Genomic DNA, 26,130 nt, shown 5'->3' on the forward strand with positions numbered 1-26,130 from the left:
AAACTATATCACACTGCTTCTAGGCTTCCTCAGTGGGCAAAGCTAGGAAATATATTAGCCTATGTATATGTACATCTTTATTGTCCATCTATTTATCATCCATCTATCATCTATCTATCTATAAACATGACTTCATTCATACTTCTATCTCTGACCCTAATCTAGCACCACATGGTTCATTCCTTCTCTCCTTGCTTATTTGTGACTTTTTCCCTGGTAGCAAGAAACCTGGCTCCCATTATCTACAATTATTTAGTCATTTGCCAGACCCTAGTGTTAGGAGTTGAATTGTATTATCCCAAAATTCATACATTGAAATCCTAACCCCCAGTACCTCATAATGTGACCTTATTTGGAGATAGCATCTTTACAGAGATAATCAAGTTAAAATGAGGTAATTAGGATGGGCCCTAATCTGACTGATGTCTTTATACAAAAGGAAAATTCAAACAGACACACACATAGAGGGAGGCACAGGGAGAGGACAGCTATTTACAAGCCAGTGAGAGAGATCTGGAACAGATCCTTCCTCCACAGCCCTCAGAAGGGACCAACTCTGCCAACAACTTGATTTTAGATTTCCATCCTCCAGGACTATGAGAAAATACATCGTATTGCTTAAGCCACCCAGTTTGTTATGGTAGCCCTAGCAAACAAATACAGATATCCTAGGATACAGGGAAATTAGTTTCCAAATTGCTAATGCTTATTATCCCTTTGATAAATAAATTTATCAACTATAGTGCAATGCTTATGTGTAGCTCTTTTTGCCTTTAGCCTTATAGTGTCCAGTCAAAATACTGTTTTCAAAAGTCAACTCCTTTTTCACTCACCCCCTCGTGAGATTATATGTTTATAATTCAGTTAGATTAATTTGTCACAGTCTGCGTTTTATCCTAGTATTTCCCCAACATCTGGTTGACTTTCTGAGAAACTGAATATAGCAAATGGATTTTGCTCAATGTATGTAGTCATTTATCCACTACCTATAGAATATAGAACAATTCCATTATCTTTAAAAAATCCCCCTACAACCCCTTTGGAGTCAACTCTACACCTCTCCCCCAACCCCTGGCAATCACTGATGTTTTCTATCTTCATAGTTTTGCCTTTTACATATGCTGTAGAAATGGAATTGTAATATATAGAGTTTTGAGTCTCACTTCTTTCACTTAGCAAAAATGCATTTGAGTTTCATCCATGTTGTTGAGTGAATTGATGCAGGACAGGTGAGCTCCAGAATTGAGGCGTAGCCCTGGAGGGTTCTTGGCTTTGCCCAGGAAAGAATTCAAGGGTGAGTGGCAGTGTTAAATAGCAACTTTTATTGAAGTGGCAGTGCACAGCAGCAGCAAAGGTACTCCTCCTGCCAGAGCAGAGTTACCCCATAGGCAGTGTGCCCAGAGTAGCAGCACAGAGGCACTTCTACAGTCCTATTTATACCCACTTTTAATTATATGTAAATTAAGAGGTGGTTATGCAGAAGTTTCTAGAATGAGGGTGGTAACTTCCAGGTCATTGCCACGGAAAGGGGTGGTAACTTTCAGGTGTTGCCATGGCAATGGTAAACTGACAAGCACACTGGTGGGCATGTCTTATGGAGAGGCGCTTCCACCCTAGACTTGTTTTAGCTAGTCCTCAATTTGATCCTGATGTCCAAGCCCTACTTCTGGAGCCAAGTCCTGCCTCCTACCTCAGAATCAGTAGCTTTTTTCTTTTTATTTCCATCATATAAATGCGCCACTGTTTGCTTATCCACTCACCTGCAGAGGGAGATCTTGGCTGTTTCCTGGTTTTGCCAATTAGAAATAAAGTTGTATATGTGTGTGTGTTTGTGTGTGTACATAAATTTTCAATTCATTTGGATAACTACTCAGTAGAAAGATTACTGTGTCATATAGTAAATGTATATTCAACTTTATTTCATTTATTATTTATTAAAACTTTTTGTTGTTCATTTTTGTTGTTGTTTTGTTTTGTTTTGTTTTGAGATGGAGTCTCGCTCTGTCACCCAGGTTGGAGTGCAATTGCATCATCTCAGCTCAGTGTGACTTCCACCTCCCGGGTTCAAGTGATTCTCTTGCCTCTCAGCCTCCTGAGTAGTTGGGATTACAGGTGCGGGTCACCACGCCAGGCTAATTTTCTATTTTTAGTAGAGATGGGGTTTTGCCATGTTGGCCAAGCTGATCTGGAACTCCTGACCTCAGGTGATTTACCTGCCTTAGCCTCCCAAAGTGCTGGGATTACAGGCGTGAGCCACTGTGCCTGCCAGCCTATTTTTAAGTTTTTTTGAGACAGGGTCATGCTCTGTCACCCAGGCTGTAGAACAGTGGCACGACTGCTCACTGCAGCCTCGACCCTCCCGCATACACACACCCCCTCCCCCTGGCTCAAGTGAACATCCCTTCTCAGTCTCCTGAGTAGCTGGGACTATCGGCATGCACCACCATGCCTGGCTAATTTTTAAATTTTTTGTAGAGACAAGATGTTGCTGTGTCGCCCAGGCTGGTCTGAAACTCCTAAGCTCAAGCAAAACTCCCACCTCAGCCTCCCACAGTGCTAGGATTACAGGCGTGAGCCACTAAAGAAACTGCCAAACAGTCTTCTGAAGCGATTGAACCATTTTGCATTCCCACCAGCAGAGTTAAGAGTTCCTGTGGTTTTATGTCTTTGTCAGCATTTTGTACTGTTATATTTTTTAAAATTTAAGCAATTGTAATAGGTGTGTAAGGGTATCTCATTGTGGCTTTATTTTGCAACCGCTACATTTTAAAGATTCAATATTGCCATATTACATTCAATATTCTGCTACATAATACTCCATGTTGTGCATATACGACATTTCACTCTCAATTGTCCCAGTAGTAGACTCTGATCGTCTCCAAATTATACCATGTAATTTGTTGTATTTATTCATTATGATCTAAAATATATCAACATTTCTTTACTTTCTTTTTACCAGCAAATGGATGAGGGAAAATAATATCGTAACAAATACCCAAATAATATTCAAAGGAAAACCCAAACAATGTCCAAATCCAAAATCTTCTTGTGCAGATAAGATTGTCAAATTTGTCTAATATAGACTCTATGATAAATGTAGAATTGATGTAATTGACTTCAAAAAAGGATTATTTACATAAAATATTGTGACTTCCTGATTGTTTTCAATAGGTTCTTTATTTCCTTTCTCCATCCTTCCTTTCCTTTCTTCCTTGAATCTTTCTTTCCATTTCATGTTTTCAAGCAAATAAATATTTACTGAAAGCCTTTCACAGCCAGTCACTGTTTAAACCAAGGGTATGTAAAAAACAATAACACTGCCCTGCAGCAGTTAACAGTCTAGCGTAGTGTGTGTTGTGGGAGAAGGAAACATGGGCTCATGAATGAATGAATACATATCTGCATAAATACCCACATACAAGTGTTGTCCACAAACAGAAGGGTTTGCAGCCAGCTTTGTCTTGAAGAGTCAGAGAACCTTCTCTGACTTGATTAGACTTACATTTTAGAGCAATAACTTTGGTAGATTGAAGTGGAATAAGAGATTGGTATTAGGGAGACCAACTGTGAGGCTATTGCAAATGGTTTAGGTAAGAAATATTGAAGGCCCACACAAAACAATGGCATATTTTCTTTTTTTTTTGAGATGGAGTTTTGCTGTTGTTGCCCAGGCTGGAGTGCAATGGCGCGATCTTGACTCACTGCAATCTCCGCCTCCCAGGTTCAAGCAATTCTCCTGCCTCAGCTTCTCAAGTAGCTGGGATTACAGGCATGTGCCACCATGCCCAGCTACTTCTGTAGTTTTAGTAGAGACAGGGTTTCTCCATGTTGGTCAGGCTGGTCTCGAACTCCCGACCACAGGTGATCCCCGCCCCCTGCCTCGGCCTCCCAAAGTGCTGGGATTATAGGCATGAGCCACTGCGCCCAGCCTAACAATGGCATATTTTCTACCTAAGTGGTCTATGTGTGAGAAACAAAATAAAATGTAAGAATGCAGAACATTGTGTGGCATATAAAAAAACAAAAAAACAAAAAATCCTGACTGTAACAAAAGGTCAACGTACACTGCAATAATCCTGTCCAGGAAAAAAAGAACTAAAATTTAAAAATAAATGAATGAATAAAAGGGCAACATAAAGGATCCTTGGGGTGATATAGCTGATCTGTATCTTCTTGGTGATAGATACACAAACCCACAAATGGTAATATTGTATAGAACTAAATCCATAAACACACAAATGGATATAAGTGAAACTGGGAAAATCTGAATAAGAGCGTGGATTGTTACCATTATGGTAAACTGGGGAAAGTTGTCATGGATCTCTCTGTAGTTATTTCTCAAAACTTCATGTTCAGTAAAAAGTTCAGTTAAGTAATGACAGCAAAATAAAAATATTCTTAAACAAGGCAGGCATAGTGGCTCATGCCTGTAATCCCAACATTTTGGGAGGCTGAGGTGGGAGGACTGCTTGAGCACAGGAGTTGGAGACCAGCCTGGGCAACATAGTGAGAGCCCCAAATTAAAAAAAAATAGTCAGGCATGGTGGTGTACATCTGTAGTCCCAGCTACGTGGGAGGCTGAAGTGGGAGGATTACTTGAGCCAGGGAGGTCAAGCTGTAGTTGCACCACTGCACGCCAGCCTGGGTGACAGAGTGAGACCTTGTCTCCATAAAAAAAAAACAAAAAACAAAAAACAAAATACAGGTGCCGTGGCTCACTCCTGTAATCCCAGCACTTTGGGAGGCAGAGGAGGGAGGATCACCTGAGGTCAGGAGTTTGCGACTAGCCTGGCCAACGTGGAGAAATCCCGTCTCTACTAAAAATACAAAATTAGGCGTGGTGGTGCATGCCTGTAATCCCAGCTATTTGGGAGGCTGAGGCAGGAGAATTGCTTGAACCCAGGAGGTGGAGGTTGTGGTGAGCTGAGATCGTGCCATTGCACTCCAGCCTGGGCAGCAAGAGCAAAACTATGTCTCAAAGAAAGAAAAAAAAGATTTTTTTAAATAAAAAAACAATTAATCCTTTTTTGTTTTTGTTTTTGTTTTTTTTGGATGTAGAGAGAAAAATTTAAGGCATCTTGTTCCTAATTTTCCACTTGGAATTTGATTATATTGCAGCTATAAATTAATTTGGGGAAAAGTAGGAAAAAATAAAACAATCCAGATCTAACTAAGGTAACTGTTATTTAAATATATCTTGTGCAGTTTTTAGATGATAATTATTATTAGTTCCTTTGGATGTTTTACCTACAGATTAATTCAGAGGGAAGAAAATAAATATTGAGTACTTAAAGGGCAAGTCATTGCTCTGGGAACTTACAGACATTTCTCTATTTTATGCTAATAAAGAGACAGGTTTTATTATAATTATTAATGCATTTTTCAGATAGGGAAGTTTGAAGATCGAGTGGGTAAGTACTTTTGCAAGGTCACAAAGTGTTGGAGGGAGCCTATACCTGTCTGATGTTAAGGCCTATGCTTTTTTTCTACTACATAGGGGCTGAAATACAGACACAAGCACAGGTGAAATACCATCTTTGTCATCAGCTTTCTTGTTGATCTCTATAGTTCTTATCCAATATTGAGAAAAGTTGACTATAATATTTTTATGGTAATTGGTGTGGATTATTGCAGCTCAGGAAAATGTCTTTTGAAAGTTACGACTAGATACCTTTTAATAAAATATTTCACAAAAAGTGTCAGATATTATCAGAAGACTTCGGGGTATTTCCTTAAACCTTTAAATAAAACAAAAATAAAAACAAAACTTTGGTAAGAGGTTAAAAATGGTTACCTTTTATTGAGCATTCACTATACATGTCAGGCATTATGTTAAGCAACTTAAATGTGTTATTTAAAGTTTCACAGCTAAGCCAGGCACAGTGGCTCACACCTGTAATCCTAGCACTTTGGGAGGCTGAGGCAGGTGGATTGTCTGAGCTCAGGAGTCTGAGACCGGCCTGGGCATTGTGAAAGCCCGTCTCTACTAAAATACAAAAAATTAGCAGGATGTGGTGGCGCACACCTGCAGTCTCAGCTACTTGGGAGGGTAAGGCACAAGAATTGCTTGAATATGGGAGGCAGAGGTTGCAGTAAACCAAGATTGTGCCACTGCACCTCAGCCTGGGTGACACAGTGAGACTCGAAAAGTTTCACAACTGGGCAAGGTGGCTCAGGCCTATAATCTCAGCACTTTGGGAGGCTGAAGTGGGAGGATCTCTTGAGTTTAGGAGTTCAAGACCAGCCTGGGTAGTACACCAAGACCACTCTTGATTAAAAAAAAAAAAAAAAAAAAAAAAAAAAAATATATATATATATATATATATATTTTTAATAAGTTTCACAACAGCCCTGTGAGAAATGCATGCTTATTTTCCTCATCTTACAGATGTGGAAAGTGAAACCTGGGATGGCTAAGTGACTTATCCAACGTTATACAGCTATTAAGTGGTAGAAAAATAGGGACAAAACAGGCTGTTTGACTCCAAAGCCACACCTCTAAGCCTCTAGGCTACAATGCTATAAAAATCTACCAAATGAGCCGGGAGCGGTGGCTCAAGCCTGTAATCCCAGCACTTTGGGAGGCCGAGACGGGCGGATCACGAGGTCAGGAGATCGAGACCATCCTGGCTAACACGGTGAAACCCCGTCTCTACTAAAAAATACAAAAATCTAGCTGGGCGAGGTGGCGGGCGCCTGTAGTCCCAGCTACTCCGGAGGCTGAGGCAGGCGAATGGCGTAAACCCGGGAGGCGGAGCTTGCAGTGAGCTGAGATCCGGCCACTGCACTCCAGCCTGGGCGACAGAGCGAGACTCTGTCTCAAAAAAAAAAAAAAAAAAAAAAAAAATCTACCAAATGAAAATCATGGGAGATAGAGAAAAAAGAAACTTTATTTTAGTATATATGCTGCCAAAGAGAGCATGAGAAAAGGAACCGTAACAGAAAATTTGACATTGCCCCAGATCAGTGACCAGGGTCACCCTTTATTGCAATTAAATTAGATGAGTTAACTACATTGTGTGATTTGGGGGTATAAGAGGGGCCAATGTAAAAAGCTCAAAGGTGGCCAGGTGCAGTGGCTCACACCTGTAATCCCAGCACTTTGGGAGGCTGAGGCAGGCGGATCATTTGAGGTCAGGAGCTCGCAACAAGCCTGACCAACATGATGAAACCCCATTTCTACTAAAAATACAAAAAAATTAGCTGGGCGTGGTTGCGCATGCCTGTAGTCACAGCTAATCAGGAGGCTGAGGCAGGACAATCGCTTGAAACCCGGAGGCAGAGGTTGCAGTGAGCCGAGATCGGTGCCACTGCACTCCAGCCTGGGCAACAGAAAGAGACTCCGTCTAAAAAAAACAAAAAAAGCTCAAAGGTATCTTCAGGTCAGTCACCTTCTATCCCTTTTCTCATTATATTTTCTTTATAGTTTTCACTTATCAATTATTTATTATTAAGTGAAATTGTTTTATTACTAATAAAATATTTTATTAGTAAAATTATTTCATTGCTAATCGTTTGCCTCACCTCACTAGACCATAACTTCAATAAAATCAAGAACCTTGTCTTTCTTACTAAATGCTGTATTTCCACAGTCTGAAGTTGTGCCTGACATAAATATTTGTCGAATGAATGCATAAATGTCTGCCCTTCCCTGGACTTTAATTCAAAAGACTGTATTAAAAAGGCATGCATTATTAGAAATTTTTTATTGTTTTAGTTTCTTAGATTGGCTAGGATACACTGAAAAAAGAAGAGGAAGCTGGAGAAAAGGGGGAAGAGCATATCCACTGGTAATGATAACACCTAAGTTACAGAGGTTGACAGGGGGTGGTGGTGAAACCTAAAAAATCAAGAGCCTTCATGGGTGAAGTGCCAAAAATTGGTGAGGCTCTCTGGTGTAGGATAAAAACCATCACAAAAGCTAACTTCTCAATTTTGTCTCAGAAATTCTGCTACCATAAAGATTTATGGAAAGAAAGTGATTTAGTTCATTTTAATATGCTAATTACCTTGCATTGTGCAAAGCTTTGATTAAAATGCAACATTCCTGAAGTTCTCATTGAAATTAACGTGTCAAATTTATGTTCAAACTGAGCACTGATCTACCTTGTTTATGTATAGTGGATTCTTCCTGAAGATCCATTATTGATGCTATTACGCTCCTTGTTAGCATTACATCAGTGTTGAGAAGGGTGTATAGGAACAGGCTATGAGAACAACAAAGGAATTGTATATGAAAAACAAAAATGAATGAATAAACAGAGGCATCTGCAGTGTAGAGTGGGAAAGGCAATTAATTTCAATGAGGTTCTGGAGCGCCAAGGAAAACATCGTATCCCCTCAAATGGAAGATACAGTTGCTAAATGTGTGGATTACAATAGGGGATTCTAGACAGTTTGAAGTTTCAAGAAACGCAAGATTTAGAGAACAGGTTCTCAAACTTTGTAGTCTTAGGATTCCTTTACACTCCTTTAAAAGTTGAGGACCCCAAAGAACTTTTATGTGCATTATTGATACTGATACTTATGTCAGAAATTAAAAGTGAGAAATATTAAGAGTATTTCATTTAAAAACAATAAAGCAATCAAATATTAACAAAAATAATTTTTTATATGAAAAATAGGCCCAGCGCGGTGGCTCACGCCTGTAATCTCAGCACTTTGGGAGGCCGAGGCGGGCGGATCACGAGATCAGGAGATCGAGACCATCCTGGCTAACACGGTGAAACCCCGTCTCTACTAAAAATACGAAAAATTAGCCGGGCATGGTGGTGGGCGCCTGTAGTCCCAGCTACTCGGGAGGCTGAGGCAGGAGAACGGCTTGAACCCGGGAGGCGGAGCTTGCAGCGAGCTGTGATCGCGCCACTGCACTCCAGCCTGGGCGACAGAGCGAGACTCCCTCTTAAAAAAAAAAAAAAGAAAAAAAAAAAAAAAGAAAAATACTCCCTCTTGCCCCCAAATCGAGTTTTTGCAAATCTCTTTAACGTCTCGTTTAACTGCAGATGACTGGATTCTCCTATCTGCTTCTATTTTCAGTCTGTTTCCTTATCACACGTCACATAGCCTCCGGAAAACCCCACTGTACACTTGTGAGAGAATGAGAATGCAAAGGCAGTCTTGACATTAACATGGAAATAGTTTTGACCTTCCTCTTGAAAGCGTCTGGGGACCCTCAGACCATATTCTGAGAACAACTTTTTGAGTTAATATTAGTCAATTCATCATCACCTGAAAATTAGTTATGAGGTTTTACAAGCCTGAGGATTTAATGCGATGTACTTTTTCAGAAAGATGAAACAACGGACATACTGAATGTCCCCATTATAACGCATCCAGAGAATGCACAAATATGCCATTTTCATCCGTCAAAAGAACTGAAGCCGAACTGAGGGACTGTACATCAGGTACAAGTATGTGGCGGGGGGATGGGGGCTAAGGATGACGAGCACCCCCTAAAGGTGCGGAGACCCGCTGGCATAGGAGAAGCAAAACAGGCAGAAGAGGCCGCCGAAGTGGTCTAGAGGAAAAAACTGTTTTTCTTAGGCGGGGAGGGAAAATGGTTACCGGGGGCCGGCGAGCTGCAGCAATTAGGCCCTGACAGGGAGCGCCCGCCGTCTAGGCTGCGGCGAGAGAGGGACCAGGCGACTAGCGCCCGCCCTCAGCATTCCCAGCACAACGCCGAAGGGGGCGGAGCGGGCCGGGCGCCCGGCATGCGGGCCAGGCCTTCCCCACAGCTGATGGGGTTGAGATTTCCTTTCCGGCTCAGCGGGGAGAAAAGAGATGGTGGGGTGCTTAACAGAGAAGGTTAGACACCGGCGGGAACCCGAGGAGCCCAAGCGAGGCGCCTGGGCCTCGGGGCTGCAGGAGTCCTCCGGGCTGCAGGAGTCCTCGGCCGGGGTATGGAGGTCGCGGGGGAAGAAGGACGGTTCAGTTGCTAGGCAACCCGGCCTGGACCCGCCTCTCGCTCGCGTTGCTGGGAGACGACAAGGCCGGGGGGAGGAGGCGAGAGGGCCCTACGTGCTGACGCTAATTGTATATGAGCGCGAGCGGCGGGCTCTTGGGTCTTTTTTAGCGCCATCTGCTCGCGGCGCCGCCTCCTGCTCCTCCCGCCGCCGCTGCCGCCCTGAGTCACTGCCTGCGCAGCTCCGGCCGCCTGGCTCCCCATACTAGCCGCCGGTAACGGATGGGGGCCTGGAAGGGAAGGGGGAACGTAGTTTTGGCTGGGCGGCCTGCGCAGATGGGAGGGCCGGAGGGATAGAGGGACTGGGAGCCGGGATTCGGGGCCGCTGGCCGCCTGGGGCCTCCGGGGTCGTCCTGTGAGGTCGGACAGGACCGCGGAGTCCGGACCCCGGAGCCTGAGAGGGGCCCTGGGGCCGACCAGCGCTTTTATCTGGGACGGCTGAGGCGACGTAGGGGTTGGCGCGGCCTGGCGGCGTGAGGTTCTCTGAGCTCCACCGTCTTCTCCGCGTGGACCGGAGCGAGGCCGCGGTGACGCCCGGGTGCCCTGCGAGTCGGCTGCGCCGCGGGGACCGGGAGGCCCCCGGCGTACTGGCCGGGCCGAGTGCAGAGCGGGCCGCCTCTTCGACACCCCCCTGCTTTTCCCTCAAAAATAATACCAGGAGGGAGGCCGCTGGGAGATGAAAGAACGGCGGAGGCTGCGAATTCCGACGGGAGGGAGGGGCTGTGGAGGGACGAGGCCCCGAGGCGGGGAGGGGGCGGGGGAGACTGCGACGCTCCCGGGCTCTCCGCCCATTGGGGGCGGCCGCGCGGGGAGGGGAAACCCCCCGGTGGCTTCCCTCCGCACGTGGTAATGGGCTTGGTGGCCACCGGCTGGGCCTGGGTGGAGACCCTTGCCCTCGGGCTATCCTTACTTTGAAAGTTGTAGAGACGGTGGAACGTGAAAAGGGAAAGTAAGCTAGTAAGCCCTGTCCCTGGGTTTCAAAACTCTTCCCTGCTTCTCTTGGGTCTTAATCTTTTTATTGGTACCGGAGATTGTGGATGTTAGCTGATGATGAGGAAGGGCCTCCACTGCTAGTATTTTAAAAAGTTAAGGCGTATCTAGCGCTTATGTTAACTGTTATTAGCAAAAGGTTGTTGTTGTGTTTCCCAGGTACAGTTAGATGGGTGTCTTGATCAGGATTTTTTATTTGGGGAGTATTGACCCTAATCGATCTAAACCCCTAAACCAAGCTTGTCCAACCCGCGGCCCAGGACGGCTTTAAATGTGGCCCAACACAAATTCATAAGCTTTATTATTATTATTATTTTGAAAAAGCTCGTCAACTAGTTAATGTATTTTACGTGTGGCCCAAGACAGTTCTAATGTGGCACAGGGAAGCCAAAAGATCGGACCACCCCTGCAAACGGTTCTTAGATGAAAATAAAGTTTGACCCTTTGTGACTTTAATTGTTCTTGGCTTTCTTATAAATTAGTTCGTTTATTGAAATCACTAGAATAAGATACTTAACTGTTTCCTTTTTAAGATGGGAGGTGGGATGGAATGAGGTGTTAGTATAAACTTAGCCAAGTTTGTAGCCTGCAACGTTGTCAATGAACCCCACTCCCCTAAAGATCTTGGGGATGGCAGTGTAGGGAGGCTGGGACTGAGGTCCTATCTTGGAAGGCTAGACTTTGAGAGTACCAAAAGGATGAACCAGGCACAGGATGTCCTCAAGGAGCCCCTATTTTAGACGGTCACTGATCAGTTCTGAAACAATTACATTTTAAAAATATCGCTGCTAACATTTTAAGATATCTCACTGCTGCATTTAAAAATTTACACTGCTTCCCTGGTTTCAGAAGAGCTGTAAAATGAAATTTGGCCTTTTGAAAATAGGTGGATTCAAAACATCTTTGGAAACGGGTATCTGGGTCCTCTTTTTTTGGTCAGCTTAAATTAACACTCACTTTGGAGTTAATGGAATTAACTCTCTTAAATTAATATTTACTTTGGAAGTAATACACATGACCTGTGATTGAATAAGGGAAAAACCTTTTACGTATGGGGTACCATTTAAAAATCGAAGGGAAATAAATGACATTTACAGTTATTTTCAAGGCACTCTTGTGTTTCAAGCTTGTTTGAATTGCCCAAGTTTAAATAAATGGCCTATATCTATAGTTTAGTTCTAAGAATACTATCCTTTGGAGAATATGTGGAACTAAACCCTGGTAGGTGGACTTGGACATCTTCTATCATAAAACCTGACTTTAATAGATTCTCTTTCCAAGTCAACATTATGTTAATAAATAGAAAAAGTTTTCAGTATACTGATTTGAATATCTTTCTAAATTTTATCTGTTAGAAAGTACCTATTTTTATATTAGGCCCATTGATTTGCAGAATTATAAAGCTAATACCGAATATGGTAAATTACTGCACTTGGCCTTTAATGAGATTTTTGAAAAGAATACTTGTACCATGACGAATGTAATTCAAAGTGCCATCTCTTTTTATTCAGCTTGCTCCTGTTGGCTCCTGGTAACTGAGTTGATTCTAAGTTGCTGAAAATATGTTAAAAACTAAGGGTCTTTTTGTAGAAGGGGCTACAGAAGCAGTATCTGTTGGACTTAAAAGGTCTGAAGATGTCAAAATACAGTATTTGTTTACTTCTTGGTTGTAAATTTGAAACGAAGGATTAGAATGAAACCTCATCAATATCAAAATATTAATGATCATTGTATTCAGATCTTCACGTTTAATCAAACCTGTAATTACTTGTGTTCTCAGTTTATTCTTTGGGTAACTATCTGGCACCTGTATGGACATGTATCTTATGAGCAAAAGAGGCAAATTGGTTGCTTAGATGTGAAATGTTAAATTGTGATGACAGCTGTGAAGGAAGAAAAAGGTAAAGGGGGCATAGAGTAATACAACGTTTGCACAAAGGAACCTGTTATAATTGATGATTTTAAGTTCCATTTCAAACTGGTTTCATCTAAATAAGTTTTTGGGCAGTATAGGGGTTAGAAGGAGACTTGTTACTTTACACCTATCCATATGTAAGTTGTTTAGCTCAATGACTGCGGAACATTAGAGTACATTACTGGGCTTACCATAGAAATTGGCTTCTATACCTTTGGTTACCAACTCTGCCTTTTACTTCCTGCATATTTGTATACATTTTTACTTCAGAAGTTTTGTACATTTTGATTTTTATTGGGAAACAGGGTTATATATATTTTTTCCTTGTGGAGACAGGCTCTTGCTGCGTTACCCTGACTGGTCTTAAATGCCTCAAGTCAAGTGATCTTGTCTTGGCCTCCCAAAGTGCTGAGTTTACAGGTGTGAGCCACCACACCTGTCTAGAGTTATAATTTTGGTCTTAGAATTACTTCCTGAAGAGGGTGCAGAAGAACATAACAGGGGTAAATAATGTGGTAGGCAACACTTACTGATTGATTATTCAGGCATTGTTTTAAATTCTGTGTGTATTATTAGCTCATTTAATGCACTTAGAGATAGGCAGCATCAACATTTTAACAAGGAAATAGGTATGGAGTGGTTAAATAACCCGTCCATGGTTATGTACGTGAGCAATGATAACTTATGATGAGATAATTTTTGTCCTGGCTTTGAAAGAATGTTGACTTACACTGTTCTACTGTAAATCAGCATGAATAAATAATTTATTTCTTGAAGTTATAGAGGCTGAGAAATCCAAGATTGAGGGGCCCCATGTGGTGAGCACCTTACTTGTGGGGACTCTGAAGGTTCCCAAGGCAGTGCAGGGTATCACATGGGGAGGGGGCTGAGTGTGCTGAGTAGCTCGGATCTCCAGTTCCCCTGGTGGGAAACTGTGTAATTTATAAAGAAATACATTAATCCACTAATGGATTAATTCATTTGTGAGGGTGGAACCCTCATGATCCCAATCACTTCTTAAAGACCCCACCTCTCAGTGCTGCCACATAGGGGATTAAATTTCAACATGAGTTTTAGAGGGGACAGATACTCAAACCATAGCAGCATGGAATTCAAAAGCACTCCACTTTGTATCTCACTGTGCTCTAGGGAAAAGCTGTATAGCAGTTATGGTCATTAAGTCTTCTAACATACAATTTGTTTACATATACAGTCATGGATGGTTAATAATGGGGATATGTTCTGGAGAAATGCTTCATTAGGCCATTTCATCCTTTTGTGAATGTCATAGAATGTATTTACACAAACCTAGATGGTACGGCCTACTACACACCTAGGCTATATGGTATATAGCCTGTTTGCTGTTCCTAGGCTACAAACCTGTATAGCATGTTGCTGTGTTGAATACTGTAGGCAGTTTTAACTTTTTAAAAAATAAGTTGGAGTGTACTCTAACCACAAAAAGCATAGTAAAGTAAATACATAAACCAATAAGTCATTTATTGCCCTTATCAAGTATTATGTACTGTACATAATTGTAAGTGCCATACTTTTATATGAATCAGCTCCATTATAATCTTAGGGGACCACCGTTGTATATACAGTCCTGGGTTGACTAAAATGTTATGTGACTGCAGTTGGGTAATGGTTTCTTAGCCTTATGGTCAGCTCTATGTATCCAGTTAGTTCAGGCAGTTGCCTCCCCGCTTCCGTGGAAGATTTTCTTTGTTTTTAGTTCAGTTTAGGAAGGAAGATTTGCTTTCAGGAGGCCAGGCGTGGTGGCTCACACCTGTAATCACAGCACTTTGGGAGGCCAAGGAGGGAGCACAGGATTTCCAGACCAGTCTAGGCAACATAGTGAGACACTCTGTCTTCACAAAAAAATTTTTAAAAATTAGCTGAATGTGGTGGTGCATGCATACCTGTAGTCCCAGCTACTCAGGAGGCTGAGGTGAGAGGGTGAGAGGATCACTTGAGCCTGTGAGGTCTAGGCTGCAGTGAGCTGTATCACGCCTAGGCAACAGAGCAAGGCCTTGTCTCCAAAAAAAAGAAAAAATGCCTTCAAGCATGTTTTTAGGGTCAGTTATGTCTTTTGAGATCTTATATACACCATATATGTATGAATTTTTTATTATAAAGTGACCTTTTTATCTCTTAATGTTTTTCCTTGAAGTCTATTTTTTCCTGACAATACATGCTACGTTGGTTAGTGTTTTATTCTGAAACTGTCTTTTACTTTTTTTTTTTTTTTTTTTTTTTTTTAAGGAGATACGTTGAAGTGCAGCGGCATGATCATAGCTCACCGTAACCTCAAACTCCTGGGTTCAAGTGATCTTCCTGCCTCAGTCTTCCAAGTAGCTAGGACTACAACAGGCATTTAAATTTTTTGTAGAGATGATCTATATTGCCCAGGCTGGCCTTGAACTCCTGGCTTCAAGCGATCCTCCTGACCCAGCCTTCCAAAGTGCTGAGACTATAGATGTGAGCTACTGCACACAGCCTCACCTTCATTCTTAAAAGATGTTTTGGTTGGGGATAGTATTCTAAGAGCCTTAGAATATAGAAGATTAGAACATATAGAACATATAGAACATATTAGAACATATAGAAGATTCTGTTGTCTTTTGGTGTCTTATTGAAGAGAAGACAGCTGTCAGTCTTTTTGTGGCTTTGAAGTTAATCTGCCTTTTCTGTGTGTGCTTTTGAGATGAATTTGTTTTTGCTATCTTGCCTTTTTACTGATATATCCCGAGCTGGATAAATAAACCATATATATATATGGGTTCTTTATTTCATGGTTTTAACTTGTAGGGCTACCTGAATCTGTGGATTGGTGTCTTTCATCACTTAAGGAAATGGAAAATTCTTGCATATTAACTTCTTCAAATATTGCATCCTCCTGCTCTTGGAACTTGTATGAAGTATTCATTAGGCTTTTTTGGATCCTAAAATGTCTTTTCATTTCAGTATTTTCAGTCCTTCAGATTCTGTGGCTCTGCCATATTTTGAAAGTTTTCTTCTAAGCTTCATTTCAGGTCACTTAATTCTTTAGCTGTTTATCTTACTCTTAAGCCAGCCCATTTAGTTTGATTCCAGTTATTTTTATTTCTGGAAGTTCTAGTTTTACAAATTTTGTTACATCACCTTTAATAGATGACTTCCTTGCAGACAATGTTTTTTTAAACTTAGATCAAAGACAACCAGGCTTACTATGCCTATAGGTATATATTTGTTTGTAGTCTGTATGACAGTATTTAAGTCTTTGTGTAGGATTGATTTCTGTTTTATTTTCTGTTTCTCCTGTTGGCTGTAAAAATTACTTGTATGAATTTTTTAAGGTCTAGAAGGAAGCTTTCATTTATATTTGGATGTGCAGGTGTCTAAATATACCAGGGACAGATCATTTTAAGTACATAGGTTGGGGTTTGGAGGGCAATATAGATGAGGTAAATTGGGGCCGTTTGTCCAGGAGAATGAATTTATTCTTGAGGATATAGCATTTTGGGGTTCCTGCTTAATTTGGGAGAGTTGCCATAAAGATACCCATCTTGGACAGGCCCAGAATTTTAACTTTGGTTAAAACCAGAGTTCACATTGCTGATAATTGGCAGTTGACCTTAGTGCGCAAGTGCCTTCCTTCTGCTTCCTGTATTGCCTTCAGTTTTGGACTGGTAATTCCTTACTATCTTGTTAATATTTCGGTACTTTTAAGATTTTTAACAAAATGTTTTTGTTAAAGAAGTCTGTACTTTTAATTATTTTTCTTTCTTTTTTTTTTTTTTATTTGAGACAGGGTCTCGCTCTCACCCAGGCTGGGGTGCAATGGTGTGATCTCGGCTCACTGAAGCCTCCTCCTCCTGGGTTCAAGCAATTCTCCTGCCTCAGCCTCCCAAGTAGCTGGGACTACAGGTGTGCGCAATCACGCCCGGCTAATTTTTTGTGTTTTAGTAGAGACTGGGTTTCACCATGTTGCCCAGGCTGCTCTTGAACTCCTAAGCTCAGGCAATTCGCCTGCCTTGGCCTTTCAAAGTGCTAGGATTACAGGTATGAGCCACTGCGTCCAGCCGTATTTTTCATTGGTAGAATTGATCTGCATAATCTAATTTGTTGCTTTCAGGAATGAAAGTTTTTCACAGAGATCTTGGAATGCAATTTAATGTCTTAACAAATAAGATTCTCACTGATTTTATTTAATGTCAACTACAGAAAAAAATTAGCACAGGTATTAACCTAAACTTGTGTTTGTCAATGTGGTCTACCTGAGAACCACCTCTCAGAAGCTGAGTTTTTTGTTTAGACTGCAGATTTTTGGGTCCCACTCCCTCAGATATTTTTCTACTTTATATAGTGATGAAATAGAGTCAGAAGTTGTTTGCCTTAGTTTGTGGATTGCTACAAAGTTGATGTCAGCCCAAATGATCTGACTACAACTGACTAGAAAATTAGGCCTATCTTACAACCAAGAAATACAATATAGCCAGAATGGGCAGGTTAGATCAGCCTTCTCTGGAGGAGTAAATGCCTCCTGTTAATGTTCTTTAAATGTTCTGTCTTGGATCCTCTTTACTAAAGATAAAGTTTCATTTTAAGAATTTAAACTATAAATATAATGCTGCAAATGGACATTGAGGTTAGCAGTGTAGCCATTCTTCTGTGAACACATTAAAATGTTATAAAAAATTAAATTTGGAAGTTTTGGGTTTTGTTTCTATTTTTGACAATTGCTGGGTTTACTAGGCACTATATATTAAACCCAGAAAATTTCAGAATATATTTGTGTATTGGAAATTATTATATAAATCTTTGTACTGGAAAACCAAATGCAGTCATGCACCACATAAATACTTAGCCATTACATTAAAGTTGCCTACTGTGTTCAGTACAGTCACATGCTGTATAAGTTTGTAGCCTGGGAGCAATAGTCTGTATTATAGCCTAGGTGTGTAGTAGGCTATACCATCTCGGTTTGTGTAAGTATACTCTGATGTTTGAGCAACAATAAAATCACTTAAAGACACATTTCTCAGAACATATAATCCACATATGACCATAATGGTGAATGGGAAATTAGTTCTCATTACCCCCAGTCCCTTCTTTCTCATTAGGTTACTCTGGTTAGGTTTTTGGTGTATGTTTTTAAAAAGGTTTTATTTATATTAAAGCATGTGCATATATGAGTGGAGATTTTATATATATATATATATATATATATATATATATATATTTTTTTTTTTTCCCCCATATCCAAATGGGATTTTGGCATACATATTCTCTACCTTGCTTTGGTGTTCCTTCATATCAACTCAGATATGTTTCATTTGTGACTGCCAAACATTCCATTTATGCACATTCCGTTATAGTACTAAGTTTATGATAAGCTTTGTATGCTACCCCAAAGAAGACACACTGTGATTGGCAAGATCAGATTTAATTCTTGTAATCATGAATCTTGTCAGTTGGGAGAGACAGACCATAGGTCACCCTAATTTATAATTACAGACTGAGACATCTTATGGTGGAAAGAAAGCTTTATAGGAGTGTGTGTACAACCAAGAAATCTTACTTAACCGGAATCTGCAGGTTGGAGAAAGCATCTCTGGGGAGTGAAACTTTGAACTGAGAGTCAAAGGATGTGCAAGACTTGTTTAGAGCTGTGGAAGAACCTTCTAGGTGAACATGGAATCTAGGCATTAGATTCCTTATAATTTTTTTATGGTAGATCTCATAAGTGAATAAATCTGGAGATGGACATATTTTGTTTTTTTAATTTTTATTTTTTAACAGACAGAGTCTCATTGTGTTGCCAAGGCTTGTCTTGAACTCCTGTCCTCAAGTGGTCCTTCTACCTTGGTCTCCCAAAGTGCGGGGATTGCAGGTGTGAGCCACGGTGCCTGGCTGAGATGGACATGTTCAAGACTTTTGATATTCCTGTTGTCAGATTGCTCTCCAGAAAGAACAATAGCCAGAAATAAGGATGCATGTGCACCACAAGTTTTTCGGTATTAAAAGGAAATTATTGATGATGTGATAGACAAACTGGAATCCTACTTGCATTTCTTAGATGTCAGAGATTCAATATTTTTCTTATTTTTGATTAGTATTCGTAATTGCTAAACACTTTGTAAATGCTGACTCATTACCTAGCATCACTAGAAAAATTCATCAGTATTATTAGGAATTATTTACAACAAATACAAAATATTTACAGAGTTAAATATATTAGGAAGAAAAATTTTCTTTATAATTACTCTATATAATTCTTTATAAGATACTAGGTCAGTAATACTGTTTCCCCCAAATATTAGCACTTAACTGCTAAAATCAGAATCTTTTCCATTTGCAACTCTTTGTTCATAGGCATAATACGTTGCTATGAAAGTAAACACATGCAGGATTTTGTGGATTAAATATGTACTAAGATTTTTTTTTACCAGATTAGCTTGATTCTATTTATTTATTGTTACTTTTTTAGAGATAGGGTCTTGCTGTGTTTCCCAGGCAGGCCTTGAACTCCTGTGCTCAAATGATCTTGCCTCTTGGGCTGCTGGGACTACAGGCTCGTGCCACTGTGCCTGGCTAAGAAGATAAACTTGATTTTAATGTGGATTCTATCAAAACTTGGTTTAGTTTTTTTTGTAATCTGTAGATTACCTGTGGCATTCTACCATTGTTTGCTGCCTGAATATAGCACATCTACTTTTAAGATTCTTCTAAAAGCAGTATTCTCCAGGTTCATACTAATCTTTTAGTGAGAAGGAACTTAGGATGTCCTCTGGTCAGTCTTAACAGTAAACTTACTCAGGTCTGGTAACCACAAGTCTTGACAATGTCCCCAGCATATCTAGGGGAAGCTGGAGGTTGGTGGTTATCAGTTATCTAACATGAGGTACATGTACATTTGGAGAGATAGGGAAGGCTTACCTGCCATTAAGATTGGCACCCACAGCTTTTGAAATAGTCTAAATGGCTGTTTGATCCAAGGATTAAATCTTCTTTAAAAAGAGATGTAGGGGGCATAGTGAGTACAGTAGCCGTCAGGTTTTGGTTTTCTTAAACATGAATTACATAAAAATGAATATTGCTAAATACGAAATGGATTTGTTTAAGATGCTAAGTCTAAAAATTTAAGCAGAAATTGACCTTTCTTGGTTGTTGAATTTGAATGAAGATCCTTTTGTACTGTTCCTTTCCTGTGATTCTAGCAAATGTTAGTTTTTTTTTTTTAACCAATGGTGCTATTATCATAGTCTATATACAACAGATTCTAAAAGCCTAGTGGTAACTTTTCTTGTTTTAAGTAATATCCTTTGAAAAATTACTTTTGGTACTAGTAAGGAAGAATTTGCATGTTCCATGAGTTTTTATTCTTAACACTGATGGTATTTTAAAGGAAATAGACATTTCTTGGGATAGTTTTCAGCATGGTATTGATTTAAAGGGTTTTGGTTTCTTTTTTTTAATAAATCATACACTTTTTTTTAACATTGATGTTTCTCTCCATAGATATTTGGAGTTCTTACAACATGGCAGACATTGACAAGTAAGTGGCAGAGAGTTGGTTCTTTTTCCAAGATTTGGCATCACTTTGTACTCTGTTCTTAACAGCAAGTAGTATGAATTATATATTATGAAAATGTAGTTACTAATGCTTAGTACCTACTTTTACAAAAGGCTAGTGCAGTGTATTCAAGATAAAATATACAATATATGATCATTAGTGTATTTATGATCATATATTCAAAACCATCATATATACTAAACCATTTGTCACTGTTTTTAAGAAAGTGCGGGGCATGATAATGGATTATAAATACTTGCAGAATTCATTTTTATTGTATATATTTCCCAAAGATTTTACTGCTTGTATTGTAATGTACCAAACACCCAAAATATGTATAAAATGTATTTATATGTAGAGCTTAAGGAATATTAAGACAAGTTAAAAATAGAACATTACTATCAGAAGCCTTGTGTGCCCCTTCTCATTTGCATCTTTCCCTCGCAGACATATAAGTGCTATCCTGGCTTTTGCTAATTCCTTTTTTTGCTTTCCTTTAGAGCTTTACCACCTATAAATTCTCAACCAGTGTTTAATTTTGAAAATCTGAATAAAGGCTCTAAGATCAGGATAACAAGGAAAAAAGACTATCTGGGTCATAGTCTGGCCTCAAGTTTTCTGAGGCTTTATAAAGACTTATGGAGAAGTATTGGGCAAGGTCATGTGTCCTGGGAAGCATAGGTTTAATCAAGTTGGCGTGTGGCAGGATTCTAATGTGGATGGATGTTTTACAGAAACAGGGTCAGGAAGAATGGGATGAGGTGCACAGGATTTGTTGCATGTAATTTTACAGTAGCCTGTGTTAAAATAGAGCACTTGGGAGTGAGGGGATGCTAAATGATTTTCCATAGCTGTTGTAGGCATCAGCGAATGATAGTGGGAGGGCTGGAAACTTCAGTACAAGATCAACACATAGAAGTACAAATAAGAATTTGGGCCATTCTTACGCATTCTGTCTTCAGCATTAAAAAAACCAGATGAGTGGCTTATGCATTCTGTCTTCAGCATTAAAAAAACCAGAAGAGTGGAAACAGCATTTTTAGTGATTATAGTTCTCAAAATGATCGTCTCCTGTGTCACACTTCTAATTTGGATTGCTTAACCTTGGTGACATGGCTGTCATTGGATCTATTTTACTATCTTCCTGAGTTTTCACCTTGTTTCTCCTCTTGGGTTTGTTGTTTGCCAAATCTCCCATTGCTTTCTTGGTGTGTTAGTACCTTCTTGGAATAGTACAAGGGAGGTAAATTATTTTAAGACATGTCATGACACAAAACGACTATTCTACCTTTATGCCGGATAGTTTGGGTGTAGGATAGTAAGATGGGAATCATTTTTCTTCAGAATTTTGAAGGCGTTGCTCCATTGTCACCTTGCTTCCAGTGTTGCTGTGTTGAAGTTCAGAGTCATTGTAATTAACTAATTGTGTATGATAATTAAGAAATATATACAGTTACAGTTTATATACGTTTCTTTCTGGAAGCTACTATGGCTTCAGAGTTCTGAAATTTTCACATTATTTTTTTTTCTTTTAACGTTACATGTTCAGTGGTGGACCCTTTTAGTGCGGCAATTCAGGGGCTTTTAGTTTCAGGGATATTCTTGATTTAACTTTGTGATTGCTTCATTTATTTTTTCTCTTTCTGGAGCTACTATTAGGTGTTCTGTGTTGGATTGGTCATCTCATGATCTTCTGTCCTATTTTCCATCTTTGTCTCTTTGCTCTTCTTTCTAGGCAGAACTGAAGACTTTCAGCTCGTGTTGAGTTTTAAGATTTCTGTTGTTTTGGTTTCCAAGACCTGCTTTATTCTTCCTTTTTTTTTTTTTTTTTTTTTTTTTAATAGCATCCTGTCCTTGTTTCACTGATGATAATCTCGTTTGTCTGGATATTTTTTCCATCTTTATAGTCCATTTGCTCTTACATTTTCTTTCCCTCATTTGGTCTCAATCTAAGACGCTTTCCTAAAATATAAATCAATACTTGGTTGGCTGCTCATTAAGATTGGGTTAGGTGGGGTGCAGGGACAATTCAGAGATGATTAAAAAAGAAAATTGATTGGAAAATTTGAGTGTTGAAGAGGGAGGCTCGTTAATTTGGGATTTCAGTGTAGGATCACCAGAGTGGGCATTTGTTAGAAAACCCAGTGTTACAATTTTTTTTTTTTTTTCTGGGCTAGTCAGATTAATCATTGAACAATGTCTGGGTAAAGATCTGGCCTCTGGTGTTTCTCTAAATGTAGAGGAGGCTCTACATTTAGCATTCTAATGTGCACATAGTCCTATATCTTTGATACTGTTAACTGTGTCTGTTGTCTTCCAGTCCAAGTTCTGAATTTTACCCTTTCCGAGAGGAAACTGAGTATGTCTGCTAGTGTAGAGGAGAAGATGTAATGATTTAACTGCTTATCAGTTTTTACTTTCTTGTTTTAGCCACCTTCTCTCCTGCCCCACCCCTTGCCCTAGTTCTAGAAATGTACCTGGTACCACCAGTTCTTATCCTTTTGAAGACTGTGATTGGGCTGCTTCTCAGCTTTCCCCACTGCTAATCTTAGATTTCAGTTCTCTCAATGAAATTATCACCTGTCTGGTTTCCAGCTTCCAAAATGTTGCTGCCCTTGTTTCTTTGATTTCAGTGTTAGTCTGCTAACAAAACAAAACAAAAAAACCCTTTATCATAATTTTAGTGTAGATTTTAGGGATTAAGATCAGATGAGTTTGTGGTATCTGCCATCTTAACTTTGAAATTCTCATTTTAAACTTTAAAAAGAGCAAATTGGTTGTGACAGCTTGATTTCCCTCTTCCTTATTATTTAATTTTGGATGCCTGTTAGTCCTGGGAGGGTGGAAGTCAGAAGGGATTCTTGTTCTTGAAAACCAGAGTCAGTAAACCTTCCTCTGTAAAAGACTTGGTGGTAAACATTTTCAGCATTTTGGGCCACATGATTCTCTTAACTGCAGTTGGCCCTCTGTGTCTGTGGGTTCAGTTTGCATCTATGAATTCAACCAACTGCAGATAGAAAATATTAGGGTAAAAAACAATAAAATATAATAGCACAATAATAAATGCAAATAAACAGTAGAACATAACAACTATTGTTTGTTTTGTTTTTAATAGAGTATTCTCACTGTGTTGTTCAGGCTGGTCTTGAACTCGTGGCCTCCAGTGATCCTCTTGCCTTGGCTCCCAGAATGTTGGGATTGTAGGCATGAGCCACTTCATCTGGCCCAGCATAATACAACTATTTACATAACGTTTACATTGTATATAGTATTATTATAAGTAATCTAGAGGTGATTTAAAGTATGCAGGAGGATGTGCATAGGTTAGTTGCAGTTACTGTGCCATTTTATATGAGGGACTTGAACATCCCAGCATTTTGGTAGGGAAGTTTCCTGGAACCAGTCCACCATAGAATCTGAGGGATGACTGTACTCAACTCTGCTGATGTAGTGTGAAAGCAGATAATACATACATGTAGTACATCTGTGTTCCAATAAAATTTTATCTACAATAGTAGGGTGGGCTGGATTTGGCCACATGGACATAGTTTGTGGACAGCTGTTTTAAAGTCTTTACATATAGATGTTCAATAAATGATTAAAGACACTAGAGGAGGAGTTGCTCCAATTATCTGTAACCAGTGGCCCTTAAGTGTGTATACTTATGAAACACTTAAAGTTTATACTAAATCAAAGTTCTTCCAGAAATAGGCTGGGCGTGGTAGCTCATGCTTGTAATCCCAGGATTTTGGAAGGTCGACATGGGGAGGATCACCTGAGGCCAGCCCAGCCAACATGGTGTAACCCTGTCTCTACTAAAAATACAAAAAGTAGCCATGTGCAGTGGCGCACTCCTGTAGTCCCAGCTATTCAGGAGGTTGAGGCACAAGAATTGCTTGAGCTTGGGGGACAGAGGTTGCCGTGAGCCGAGGTTGTGCCACTGCACTCCAGCCTGGGTGGAGTGAGACTCTGTCTCAAAAAAGAAAAAAAAAGCTTTCAGAAATAATATGTATCATTTCTGAAGACTGAATTCTTTTCCTCAGTTGACAGGAACTTAAATTATGCTGGTAGAGTACAGATGATTTTTTTCTGTAGTTGTATGAAAATTAAGTCATCATTTGTCCCTATGGAAAATTAATTTTTCAAATGCTGTTTAAACACAAAAGCAACTACATTTCTAATCCAAATGTTAAAAAAAAAATTCACACAGGAATTGTACAATGACCTTTTATATTGACTTTGGAATCCTTATTTTCCTTTCTAATGCTAGATGTAATCTCATTTTCAAAAATTTAATTTTTGGTGATTTTTTTTTTTTTTTAAGATGAAATGAGAAGGATGCTATCTTACTGCTTTTTAACTTTCTCTTTGAATGGTGCTGTCATCTTGGCTTTGTTCTAAACAAGAGCTAGACTCAGAAGTCTTCACTTTATTCTTTCTTAACCTCCACTATGAAGTAAAGAAAAGGAAAGTCCAAAGATAGTATAAGCTGGTATAGTTGCTCCACAGCCATAAGGGATCCAGGATTCTTCTGTTTTTCCTTACTCCTTTTTCTTTAGCTGGTGGCTTTCATTTGCTAGGATGCCTCCTGGTCCAGTGTGGCTGCTGGAGCTCGAGCAATCACATTAATATTCTAAGTGGGAGCGGGGAGAAGGGATTAAGATAAAGGCTTCCCAGCTGTCTACGTTCCTGTTAAGGATACTTCCTCAAAGAAAAACAGCACTTCTGTTTTTCTATCTTGCTGCCAAAATAGTCTAGCTGAAGGTAGGCTAGGAAATGTAGACTTTTAGCTTGGTGTGTTGCCATCTCATATAAAATGAGGATGTTGTTACTAAAATCAGTAGATACTGGGTTGAATGCACATACTTGTTGACATCACATTCCCCAAAAACCTACAAAACCAATTTTATAAAGCTTGAAAAGTATAAACTTCACATTTGACCAGATGCTTTTAATGAAAGTTTAAGCACTTCCGGTTTGTACTTGTTTACATGTGAAGTTAGAAAACGGAATTACCTTTTGAATTTCCTATTTCATGTCTTTGAAAGAGATACTAATTTTGAAAATGAATTTTAAGTTTTTCTGTAATTTTTTTTGGTAATTGGTACATTTGAACCTTGGTGTGATACTATGATATTATAGCAAAGAACAGTCTGAACTTGATCAAGATTTGGATGATGTTGAAGAAGTAGAAGAAGAGGAAACTGGTGAAGAAACAAAAATCAAAGGTATTACTTTAAATTACTTCAGGAGCCAATGATTGCTGGCACATGTCTACTAGAGGGTAGTTAGAAGTACCAGTCTGTTTTTTTGGACCCTTCTCATTGTCCTATTTTATCTACTGGTCCATACCTCTAGAAACTTTGTGTGTGTGTGTGTGTGTGTGTGTGTATTTGTTCGAGAGAGAGAAAGGAGAGGGTAGGTATAGATATAGCAACTCAAAAGTCATTGTTTGCATCCTGCACTGTTGGAGCGACTTGGTGTACCTATGTCAAACAGTTGCCCATGAGTTCTGTCTGAATTTAAAAATGTTACAGGTCGTGATGTGGTGCTTATAACAGTATGTTTAGTGTTTAATTATATAGAGAACATGTAGTGTGTGTCTTCTTAAAAATCCACTCCTTCAAGCAGAAAAGCCATTTATTAAATGTAGATAATATTCACAATTTATTTTAGCAGATACTTTTTAAAAGGAGTGGTGGTGGG

General features: G+C 39.7%; 1 protein-coding gene across 11 annotated transcripts in view; it reads left to right on the top strand.

Annotated features, from left to right (window-relative positions):
- Positions 1-9,136: 9,136 nt before the first annotated feature.
- Positions 9,137-26,130, top strand: part of NAP1L1 (nucleosome assembly protein 1 like 1) — a 41,281-nt gene continuing 24,287 nt past the window's right edge. For 2 of the 11 annotated variants that reach the window (XM_010362640.2, XM_030938525.1), the window contains exons 1-3: positions 9,139-9,404; positions 20,370-20,406; positions 25,567-25,652. In XM_010362640.2, coding sequence (XP_010360942.2) covers positions 9,350-9,404; positions 20,370-20,406; positions 25,567-25,652 — 178 coding nt within the window. In that variant the 5' untranslated portion in view covers positions 9,139-9,349. Of the gene's footprint in view, positions 9,405-9,759; positions 10,177-16,891; positions 16,911-20,369; positions 20,407-25,566; positions 25,653-26,130 lie in introns of those variants that run through there. The other 9 variants (XM_010362641.2, XM_010362642.2, XM_030938526.1 and 6 more) reach the window with 8 other exon arrangements.

This window comes from Rhinopithecus roxellana, chromosome 10 (genome assembly GCF_007565055.1).
Source record: "Rhinopithecus roxellana isolate Shanxi Qingling chromosome 10, ASM756505v1, whole genome shotgun sequence".
In the NCBI taxonomy this organism is placed as follows: Eukaryota; Metazoa; Chordata; class Mammalia; order Primates; family Cercopithecidae; genus Rhinopithecus; species Rhinopithecus roxellana.